The sequence below is a fragment of the Acomys russatus genome, chromosome 20 (genome assembly GCF_903995435.1).
Source record: "Acomys russatus chromosome 20, mAcoRus1.1, whole genome shotgun sequence".
In the NCBI taxonomy this organism is placed as follows: Eukaryota; Metazoa; Chordata; class Mammalia; order Rodentia; family Muridae; genus Acomys; species Acomys russatus.
Genome location: NC_067156.1, coordinates 24,174,409 through 24,186,077, shown reverse-complemented (window position 1 = coordinate 24,186,077; position 11,669 = coordinate 24,174,409). Strand labels below are relative to the sequence as shown.

The 11,669-nt window shown below is 37.2% G+C and overlaps 1 protein-coding gene across 6 annotated transcripts in view; it reads right to left on the bottom strand.

Moving 5' to 3' along the window:
• Nucleotides 1-588: 588 nt before the first annotated feature.
• Matr3 (matrin 3) overlaps nucleotides 589-11,669 on the bottom strand; it is a 33,832-nt gene continuing 22,751 nt past the window's right edge. For 4 of the 6 annotated variants that reach the window (XM_051163785.1, XM_051163783.1, XM_051163784.1 and 1 more), the window contains 9 exons: nucleotides 9,955-10,080; nucleotides 8,805-8,930; nucleotides 8,434-8,601; nucleotides 7,612-7,743; nucleotides 6,295-6,338; nucleotides 5,401-5,770; nucleotides 4,207-4,573; nucleotides 3,593-3,714; nucleotides 589-1,014 (listed from right to left, as the gene is read on the bottom strand). In XM_051163785.1, coding sequence (XP_051019742.1) covers nucleotides 964-1,014; nucleotides 3,593-3,714; nucleotides 4,207-4,573; nucleotides 5,401-5,770; nucleotides 6,295-6,338; nucleotides 7,612-7,743; nucleotides 8,434-8,601; nucleotides 8,805-8,930; nucleotides 9,955-10,080 — 1,506 coding nt within the window. In that variant the 3' untranslated portion in view covers nucleotides 589-963. The remainder of the gene's footprint in view (nucleotides 1,015-3,592; nucleotides 3,715-4,206; nucleotides 4,574-5,400; nucleotides 5,771-6,294; nucleotides 6,339-7,611; nucleotides 7,744-8,433; nucleotides 8,602-8,804; nucleotides 8,931-9,954; nucleotides 10,081-11,669) is intronic. The other 2 variants (XM_051163786.1, XM_051163787.1) reach the window with 2 other exon arrangements.

Genomic DNA, 11,669 nt, shown 5'->3' with positions numbered 1-11,669 from the left:
GGTATTCACTTCAGTAACTTGAATCCACAGATATAAGCAGTATATAACCAGAGAGTTACAAGTAAACACAGATTATACATGCAAATTTCTGCTCACAAAGGTCACATGTGCAGGTACATGAATTAGAAGCGTGCGTCTAGAATTATGGCCAAACTGTTTTTAAAATGCAGAAATGTAAAATTACATCCTGAAAATATAGAGATGGTTTACACACTTCAAAACTCAAATGTTGCTTATACCAGATGTATGACAGCTACAGGATTCAAGTGACAAGCAATAGGTTCTTGAGAAATTAATACTGGTCAAGGAGAACGGGAATATTTTTACATTTCACTGAAATAACATTGACTACCGGAATACGAAACCGAGCAGGAACGCAGGGAAAAAAATTACAAATCTAAAGCCAATTACTTAATATTTCTTATCATCTAAACATTAAAAGAAAACTGCACCTGCATTTGAATTGTCAATCTCACATGAATGTTCTCAAAAAATGCAATGCAACCAAAACAGCTTCCAAAATCAAATGAAAAGTGTGCAAGGCTCAGATTAAAATGTGGAATGTTTCAGATGAAAAGTAATAAAAAATACAATTGGTTTTGTTCTTTATTGAATGGAATCAAAAGTTGACATTTCTTTGAAGCCTCAAACTACTAAATTTCATTTTTCTGAATGGTTCTATGTTATCTTTCTCTTAGTGGTGCAAGTTGTTTTCCATAGCTTACAACAGTCAATCTCTACAAAGCACTTTTGTCTGTTGTCACTCTGATGAAACAAAAACTTTTTCATTAACTTAACCGTATGTGTACTTTTTGCTATAACACTAAAAACACATGAACAGACAGCTATTATTTTCCACTAAAACAAAAGAGTACAATAGTTCTATCCGTATTGTACTTAAAAAAGGTTAACATTAAAGTCAAAGAACCATTATTTTCTTTGAAATTAAGCTTCTTGTCCGTCTTAAGTTTCCTTCTTCTGCCTCCGTTCTTCTGCCAATTTATTCAGAAATTTCTGAGGGGAAAAAAGAATTATAGGGACTAAGTAAGTTATGAAACATCTAATACATATATTAATTATAAAATCAAATATTCAGTCCAAGTTTAGGGACTTAAATTAACATTGATACTTTATGAATGAGTTAATCTTAACATACAAAACTAAACTGGCTCAGGACACAATAAAGCATGAAAAAAAATGGCAAATGTGGAAAATGGATATTTCAATGTGCAATTAACCCTAGTGTTTAGAAATAAGAAAACACAAGAACATGATCACGCAGGAAGAAATAGCTAGATTAGATCTTTGCTGTAGCAACTTCACTGACCTAAAAGAGCCATAGACAATACTTAAAGACCATGGCTATGATTGGTTGATCTAACAAAACTTTATTTACAACACAGGTGACTGGGCTACAAAAGTATAGTTTGATGACCCCTGCCACCTATAATCTCGACAATGATCCAATAAGGGAACATGAAAGATATTTTAAAAAGCATTTCAATTTCCTTACTTCTGGTTAAAATATATCAGTACTGGTTATTGTAGATTGATGAGAGGGTTAAAAGCCATTATATATCCTTAAAAAGAAAATGAAAACAAACAAACAAACAAACAAAAACAGAAGAAAAAAAAAAACAAAAACAAAAACCCCACAAAACATCTATTTAAGTGCCAAGGCGTCAATTTGAGCAACATAAGCTGCCTAATGATTCATGTTTCTCTGTAATACAGAAGGAAATCCTTAATGATAAAGCATACCCTTTTAGCGCAACACTGGCTTTGACCCCATAAGCCTAAAATCCAAATAGCGTGTGCCTGTAGTATGAAGACATACCCATCCCCCCCCAAAGCAAATTGTTGTTAGCACTAAAAATGACATTTTTTTGTTATATCCATAACAGTAAGAAACATAAAGATTGCAAAAGGATATACTTGAAAACAACAAAAATGATGTAACCAAGAACTAAAATTATTTTTTGAAATTCAAGACTGTTATTATCCCCGAGTCAATACAGAAAATATGCTGAGATAACTGAATGCTCTACAGATTGAATTCCTCTTGTTTGAAACACAAGGGATTAGAAGTGATCTGGAGTTTAGATTTGAATGAGGCTCCATGAAACTTAGCCTAGAGGTAATAATTCTTACTTTTTTTTTTTTTTTTTTTTTTTTTTAGTCAAAGCCAGTACATTACACATTCTACCAAGAGCTCTGCTACTGAGCTGCATTTTTATTCCCCAGAGGCAATTTTATGGTAAGTTCATTATTGGCTATCAGCAATCTTCCTTGATTGCCCTTCAACCTCATTCAGTGATACAGGGTCTCTCAATCAAACCGAGGCCTTGTTGATAAAGCAGGTTTTACTAGCTAGCCTGCTAGCTCCATTTCTAAGCTTTGACAGCTAGAATTACAGTCCAGCCACCAACCCCACCAGGAATTTATCTGAGTTCTGGAGAGCAGTCCTCTTGCTTTTACAGCAAGCAGTTTAAACACTGAACCACCTCCCTAGGCCTCCAAATATAACTTTACACAATATTTCTAAATGTATCAGCATTGACTACAATTTACTTGTTACTAGACTACCTGTGTATCATGCTGGAGTATTTTGGACTGTCAGATTATGAATATTCAATAGGTAGCAACTATTCATTATAAATGAAAAAAATCAAGTCTCCTATGATTAAGTACTACTTTCAAGTTTGCGTGCATTACCTAGGATTCAGACCTTAAAGAGGCTAACTAAAAAACACTATAGGAATTATTCTTGATTCCTGTTGTGTTTAACCCATTTAGGCTGTGATGCAAAGATAATCTATTGTCTACAAAGGTAAGAGCATCATCAGTAAATAGCATTGGAATAATATTTTTCAACTGTGGACCACACTTGTAACCCCAGTACTTTGGAAGGCTGAGACAGAAGGATCTCAAAGTCTGAGTTAATATAACCTAGGAAGGAAGACCCGGTCTCTAAAATGAGTAAATAGAATAGGGGCTCCGTACTCTACAAACTCAAAAACTTTCAATTGTTTTCTTTCTTTCTTTTTCTTTCTCTAAGACAGGGTTTCCTTGGCTGTCTTGTAACTCAAATCTGTAGACCAGTCTGGCCTCGAGCTCAGGATTCACCTGCCTCTCCTTCCAAGTAATAGGATTAAAGGCGTGTGCTCCTCCACCACTAGGCCTAATTGCTTGATTTTATGTTCAGACCTCTAGCATATTTGAAATCTGAGAAATTAGTTTGAGAATACTTAAATTATAATATAAAAAATATGGTTAGAAATTATTAGAGATTTTCTTTCTTCCCAATTTACCACATAGCTAAAGATGACTGTATGTCATGATCATACCTCCCAAGTCTAAGAATTTTGAGTATACACCACTAAATCTGGCTTCATTTCAGAGAAAAGAGGCTCAAAAGTTTGTAGAACCATTAAATTCCTTAAAGCCTAGGCAATTATAGAAAAATGTCTTTGAGTTAAAGCACTGTGCTGGGTTCAGAGACATATACACATTTTACTTATGTACCTCATTTGTTTCCATAACTTAAACCATTTGTTAGTTTTCACACGTCTCCTCTTCTATTCAGCCTTACCTTTAATTTCTGATAATGAGGAAGGCTGCTGCAATGAGTGTTCTTTGCAACTTCTTCATTTGTATAAAAGAGTGAACACAGCTTACAGTAAAACCCTGTTTTAGGTATCACATAGTCTATACCTAGAAACACAAACATACATTCTTACAAATTAAGTAAACTTAAATTTTACTGAGTAGTCTCAAATCTTTTTTCCTGTCAATATGATCTGAATCAGAAAACATACTTGTGAGAAGTCCAGTATGGCCTAAGCTAGAAACATGAACGATATTACATAAATCTAACTCTTTCTACTTAACTGATGTTTAAGGTCCTACCTATCTGTATACTCTAAATGAAAGACAAGAATATAACAAACACAAAACAAAAAGCCATGTATAATTTTAAAAATCATGATGAGAAGAGAACATAGTGGAATGGTAACATAATACAAAATTAAGAGACAGATCGGAGAGAAAAGTAGAGCAGTATGTCAGTGTAAAATTACAAACTAATTAATCCATGGGTGACAGAACTTTACATACTATCAGCTTATCTATGGTCAAGTTTAAAATCCTATTTTAATACATTTGTTGGGAGAAACAGAAAGGGGGAAGAAAGTCTTTAAAGCTCACCAACAGGAACATTAGGCTGATATGGTCCGATTCTATACTCATCTGGAATTGTATAGTCCTCCTTGTTTTCATCAATTTGGCCATCTGCATTTTCACTTGTGTCTTTGTTCGGATCATCAGCATTCTCAGCCGACTCAGCACCTGGTTCTGTATTTTCCTCATTTTTAATCCCATTTTCCAATGCAGCCTCATTTTCTTGATCAAGTTCCTCCATCTTGTCCACCTTAATTTCAACCAAACCATCATCATTTTTGTCACCAGATTTAAATGTCATGCCTGATTTATGAAGTTTCTGAAGTTCGGAATCTTCCTCATCACCAACCTCATCTATAGCGACCAAACCTTCCATACTCCCTGGGAAACAACGCTGTTAAGAAAGACAAATTGACCCTGCAACAATTATCCTGCAGCATCCCTTCGATTTGCTTTACTTGAAGGGAAAAGGATAGAGTTTTTGTCTTTTTTTGACAGACTCTTACTAGTATATAGTCCTGTCCTAAACTAGAGATCATAATCTCTCAGTTTCCCTTTCTGTCATGCCTTTGTTTTTATTCATGTTCTCAAAATAGCCTTTTCTTGGAATAAGAAAGCAGCTCACATATGGTGTACTTTCCTAGCATGTATAAAGCCTAGGATCAATCCATAAATCCCTAAGAACAAATGCATTATTTAAGAAAAAGATAAGTTTTCTGTTAGACTCACTAATGTCTTTAAAAAAAAAAAAAAAACTGAGCTTTTTTTTTTTTTTTTTTTAAAAAGAAAACAGGTTTACTGAGTATACTTTAAAGAGGAGCAGGATGGTCAGTTACAAGAGTACAGATTGTGGCCAATTTAGCATCTTATAAAATTAAATAGCCAGGCATGGTGGCACACGCCTTTAATCCCAGCACTCGGGAAGCAGAGGCAGGCAGATCGCTGTGAGTTCGAGGCCAGCCTGGTCTACAAAGCGAGTCCAGGACAGCCAAGGCTACACAGAGAAACCCTGTCTCTAAAATCCAAAAAGTTGACTACGTTTTTGTAGCTATAAGGAAATGTTTCTTTAGAAGAGTTCCTTCCCTCTTTAAATGCTTTAATCTTGACCTATACCCGATTTATCTGACCCTACTCGAGGAAAAGGAAAAAAACAAAAAACAAAAAACACAAGAAAAATTGATCTGAGCTGGTTCTAATTAAAATAGCAATATAAAACTTTACCTTTTTAAGTTTTTTCTTGGATGTTGCTGAAGCACTTGCATCTTTTTTCACAGCTTTATCTGAAGGCTCCTTTTTCCCATCAGAAGAGACATCCCCTAAATTAGCAAGATCCGTCTCATCACCAACTGAACTACCACTTTCTAGGAGTGCTGCAGCTTCTTCCTCATCAACAAGCAGCTCATCTTCAGATTCAAGAAGCATATTGGGCTCCTGTTCAGTCTGGTCGTCCTTGGTGTCTTTCTCACCATCTTCACCTGACTTTTCTTCTTGTTCTTTACCCTCAGATGGACTCTCAGTCTTCTGAGCACCATCAGTTTTGGACTTCTTATCACTTGGGGATTCTTTTCCATCTGGAGAATAGGATCGTTTCCTGAAATGAGTCAGAAGCACATTTTGTTTGCTGAGTTGAAAAATAAAAACCTAATAAGCCAGTTTGTATGGCTAATTTTGATTCCAATTTGGTAGTATCTAATACCAGGTCAGCTGAAGTGAAAACATCCACCATGAACGTGGGAGGTACCACTGTATGGACTGTCTAAATAAAAATGACAAAGTTGAAGGGAAGCATTTATCTTTCCTTTCCTCTCTTTTCTTTTTCTAGACAGGGTCTGTGTTAGCCTTGGCTGTCCTGGACTCACTTTGTAGACCAGGCTGGCCTTGAACTCACAACGATCCTCCACCACGCCCTGCGCATTTATCTTTCTTTACTTCCTGACTACAGATCCAATGTGACCAGTTTTCTCAAACTCTTCACTGCCATTACTTCCTTTCTATGATGAACTTTGAGCCAAAATATACTGTTTCTTTCCTGAAGTTGCTTTGTCGAGATATTTTGTCATAGCCAAAGACTAGTAATTATTACATAATATAGAGATATATGCAAAATTAAATTACCGGGATTTATCTTTTTTCAGTAAGTCAATGCCTCTGTTAGGAATCTAAAAGATAAAAAATTTTTCAAAAGTTAAATATATTAAAATTAAAATTTACTCATTTGTGCAATATATCACCAATCAAGTAACAATCTGCAACCCTCTTTTATATAATCAATCTGTACAACCACACCCAAGAGAATCTGCCTAGAGTTGAAAATATCTCAACAACCAAACCAACATAGGAGTAGGCAATAAACATTTTGGGAATATAACTTTTAAAATAAATTTTAAATAGGCTAGAGAAATAGAAGATGCTTCCATAAAACAACATCTTTCTACTGAAAAAGTTCTTTTTAGAATTAAAAAAGAAACATCAATTTTTAAAAACTTAAGATATTTATTTATTTAGGTTTTTCAAGACAAGGTTTCTCTATGTTATCTTGGCTGTCCTGAACTCGCTTTGTAGACCAGGCTGGCCTCAAACTAAAAGGGATACACTTGGAGTGCTGGGATTAAAGGCGTGCGCCACCACGCCTGGCTTTATTTCTGTTTTTCTAGACAGGGTTTTTCTGTGTAGCTCTGGCTATTCTAGACTCACTTTGTAGACCAGGCTGGCCTCAAAATCACAGAGATCCGCAGGCCTCTGCCTCCTAAGGCTGGGATTAAAGGTGTACACCACCACACCTGGTTAATAAAGATTTTTTTGAGGCAGGGGCTCTCACAATGTAGACCTGGAAGTCCTGGAACTCACTCTGTAGGCCAAACTGGCATGAAAGCCACAGAGATGGCTCTGCCTCCCAAGTTTTGGGTTTAATGGTATGTACTACCATGCCCAGTCCAGATTTTTTTCTTTTTTCTTTTTTTGTGTGTTTTTTAGACAGGGTTTCTCTGTGTAGCCTTGGCTATCCAGGACTCACTTTGCAGACCAGGCTGGCCTCAAACTCACATTGATCCGCCTGCCTCTGCCTCCCAGTGATGGGATTAAAGGCATACGCCACCACACCGGCTTTAGCTAGTGTTCTTGAGAAAACTTTGTCATCCCTCTCTCCCTCCTGCCCAAAAAGGGTAGAGAAAACATTTTTGTGGCTTTTGCCAGGCATATGGATTATCATCTTAGCTGATTAAGATCAGTTGAACCCAGTAGCTTGGGGCAGACTGGGTTATATAGTTAGACCTTGCCACCTAAGAGATTAAAAAAAAATTTCTTTTAAATACAGGGCTTCTCTGTGTAGCCCTGGCTGTCCTCAAAGAGAGATCTGCCTGCCTCTGCCCCGCTGGGATTATAGGTGTGTGCTTGAGTACCTGGCTGAGATTAAAGCTACGAAGCACTACATACCCTCAGCACCAGCTTCTTATATTTCTCAGACAAGTCAACTTTAACACATCTCCCTTGAAACCAAAGTGCCTTCTTTAGACAATGGTCAACCATTGCCATTGCATCTTCTCTGGTCTCCATTTCAATAAAGGCCTGGAGAGAGGGAAGGAGAGAAATCCACAATGACATCACTTTCCACGGAACTGTATTGAAACTACTTTTTTCTCCATCATGAAAGGATAAAAAGCAAAAACAAAACCCTATAGCCCTCTGACTGATCCTGGGGATTGTACCCCAAACCTTGCACCTGAGTTTCAGTCCTACTCCCTGAATTCTTTACATAAAAAAATTTCAATGAGTAAAGGGAATTCTGCTGCTAAATTTGGATTCTGGAAAGCTGGCCATAGCGGATCATGTTTTTAAATTGGTGCATTAGAGGCCAAAAGAAAGTGATTCTTTCAAGGCAGCCTGAGTTACATATTAAATTTTAGGAAGCAAGAGCTATCTAGCAAAGCTTAAATAAAAAACAAAACAAAACCTTCAACTACTATCCAAATCTGTAAAGCTGGGTGTCTACACATGTATCAGATCTTTAGGAAGAAACCTCTAAAAGCAAATCATTTTTCTACTATGACAAGGGAAAAACACTTCACTCTCCACTTTGTACTTTTTAAAACTTTAATGCCTGACCATGAATATCTAACCAAATGATTACAAACTTTGTATGTTTAAGATTCCACCCACAAACTAATGCATTTGTACTACTGACATCTACTCCCAGTAAACCAAACTGTTTTAAAGCACATTGAAAATTACTCTTAAGCTTTTGTCCATGTATATTACCTGACTCTTCATCCTCATCAATATGTAGTTCTTTATTTTCCCATAAGGCTCAGCAAGCTTGAGGACGGCACTGTCTGAATAGCCAGAATGAGGTAAATTGCTGAGATGGATCACGCGTCCAAGTTCTTGCTTTTGATCAAACTTCTGATCTGGCTTTCCTTCAGGTTTCTTAAAAACAGAAAAAACAAAAACAAAAAACCGAAGAGAAAGGGTATTTTTTTAAAAAATAATCAAAAAGCAAGTAAAAAGTTGGCAGGTAATTGATAGTTATTAACAGCCTAACTTTTAATCAACCAAGTTAACAATAGAAAAATGATATATTAAGATAATTTCATATAACCTAGAGGCAAGGACAAATAAAAGGCTACTACCTTTATTCTCTTATACTTCTGAGATAAATGCACTCTCACTGGTTTGCCAAATACTAATGCTGGTGTAGTTGTGTAATAATCCACTGCAGCCTGAGCATCTTCTGTGGTTGCCATTTCAATAAACGCCTGAAATTACACAAAAAGACATTTCTAAAAATGTTACCCCCAATTTTTATAGTATTGTAGTTATTGTATTTTACCCTTTTATAGAAAGCATCCTCAATAACAGAAATGTAAGACCATTGTGGTCAAACTGGTTATTTTCCTTAAGAATAACAAACCATACATTTATTAAAAATCTATAGCATTAGGATCTATCTCTTCCTATGATATCTGAAATTAATTATTTAAAATTACACAAATGGGGCGGTAGTGGTGCACGCCTTTAATCCCAGCACTTGGGAAGCAGAGGCAGGTGGATCGCTGTGAGTTCGAGACCAGCCTGGTCTACAAAGTAAGTCCAGGAGAGACAAGGCTACACAGAGAAACCCTGTCTCAAAAAACTAAAAAACAAAAACAAACAAACAAAGCCCAAAATTATACAAATGTCTCCATATTCCAAAACCATTCAATTTCATTAAGAAATATTTAATTTTTTTGTTTTGTTTTTTGTTTTTTGAGACAGGGTCCAGGCTGTCCTTTACTCGCTTTGTAGACTAGGCTGGCCTCGAACTCACAGCAATCCACCAGCCTCTGCTTCCCGAGCGTCAGGATTAAAGGCGTGCACTACCACACCTGGCTCAACAAATATATAAAACTTTATGTGAAGCCGGGCGTGGTGGCGCACACCTTTGATCCCAGCACTCGGGAGGCAGAGGCAGGCGTATGGCTGTGAGTTCGAGGCCAGTCTGATCTACAAAGTGAGTCCGGGACAGTCAAGGCTACAAAGAGAAACTCTGTCTCAAAAACCATAAAAACAAAACAAAACCATAAAACTTTATGTATATGAGTACTCTATTTGCATGTACACCTGCAGGCCAGAGAAGGGCACCAGATCCCATTGTAAATGGTTGTGAGCCACCATGAGGTTGCAAAGAATTGAACTCAGGACCCTCTGGAAGAGCAGACAGTGAGTGCTCTTAAACGCTGAGCCATCGCTCCAGCCCCTGAAATATATCAATTCTATGAGCAACTTATGTCCAACTCATACCTCATTAATTTTATTTAAAATCAGGTGATTTGAAATGACTCCAAATGGTTCTACCAGTTGTAATAGCTGGTATCTCAAGTTTTTCCCTCGCTGAAAATCCATAATGTGAACAACTCGGCTGGTTTCCTATACATTGGAGACAAAAAGAAAAGTTGATTAAAAGTCCTTTTAAAAACATCAGAGTTGCATGTATTTTTCAATGAAAATATATATACTTAGCGTGTGGTAAGCATGAAGCCATGGGCTAAACACCTAGCACTAATTTGCACGCGCATACACACCCACTTTTTTTTTCTTCTTTTGTTTTTTTTTTTTGGTTTTTCAAGACAAGGTCTCTCTGTGTTAGCCTTGGCTGTCCTGTCCGCACTCACTTTGTAAACCCGGCTGGCCTGTGAACTCACAGCAATCCACCTGCCTCTGCCTTTTGAGTGCTGAGATTAAACGCGTGGGCCACCATGCCCAGCTACACACTCTTTTTGAAATTATATGTGTGGCTGTGCCCACTTGATTGTCTGTGGACACAAGAGGGGAGATTCCTTAGAGCTGGAATCATAAACCAATCATAGGAGTTGGCATCCAAACACAGGTCACCTCCAAGATCAGTATGTGCTACTAACTGCTGAACTATCTTTGGCTACATGCTAACATGTAAAAATCAATTCTTGGGTTTTGTTTTGTTTTTCATCATCACCTGCCTCCTTCCCCTCCCACCATTAATTTTTGTTTTGTTTTGAGACAGGGTCTCTGTGCTAGCCTTGGTGGGGGTGGGGGGGCAGGGTGATATAACACAAACAAACTTGAGTGGGTGGAGAGAGGAAAAATACTTTGTTTGCTTTTTCAGACAGAGCTTCTTCATGTAATAGCCCTCCTTGCCCTCAAACTCACTCAGGCCTCTGCTTCATGTTCTAGAATTAAAGGCATGCACAGCTACAATCAAACTATTTTGTATTTAAAAAATGGAGGGCTGGAGAGACAGCTCTGACGTTAAGAACACTGTCTGCACTTCCAGAGGTCCTCAGTTCAATTCCCAGCAACCACATAGTGGCTCATAACCATCTATAATGTAACCTGATGCCCTCTTCTGGCCTACAAATACGCATGAAGCCAGAATACTCATATATGTAAAATAAATAAATCTTAAAAAAAAAAGAAAAAGAAAAAACCCAAAAACATGAAAGAAGCTGGATCTGGTGGTATAGCTACTTGGGAGGCTGGGAACCCCTAAGCAACAGTGTTTAAGGCCAGCCTAAGGAACTCTCAAAACAAAGAAAAACAAAAGGCTGTACTTGCCTAATATAGCCAAGGCTTTAGGTTTGATTCCCAATACCATAAAAAAGGTTGGCAAAAACCACATTATGCATTAATTTTACTTATTTACTTTGGTTTTTTCGAGCCAGGGTTTCTCTGTGTAGCCTTGGCTGTCTTTAAGCTCAGAGAGATCTGCCTGCCTCTTCCACTCCCCCCCAACCCTGAGTGGTGGAATTAAAGCTATGTGCCACCATGCTTGAACTGGGATAAATTCTTTAAAAAAAAAAATTTTTTTTTATTAAAAAATAAATAAATAAATAAAATGGTAGTTATTGTCAAGTATCAGAATCAGTCCCTCTACTGATCATCATTACATTCTTTTTGGTTTTGCTTTTCATGTTTAGAGACAGGATTTCTGTGTAGCCCTGACTGTACTAGAACTTGCTCTGTAGACTAGGGTGGCCATG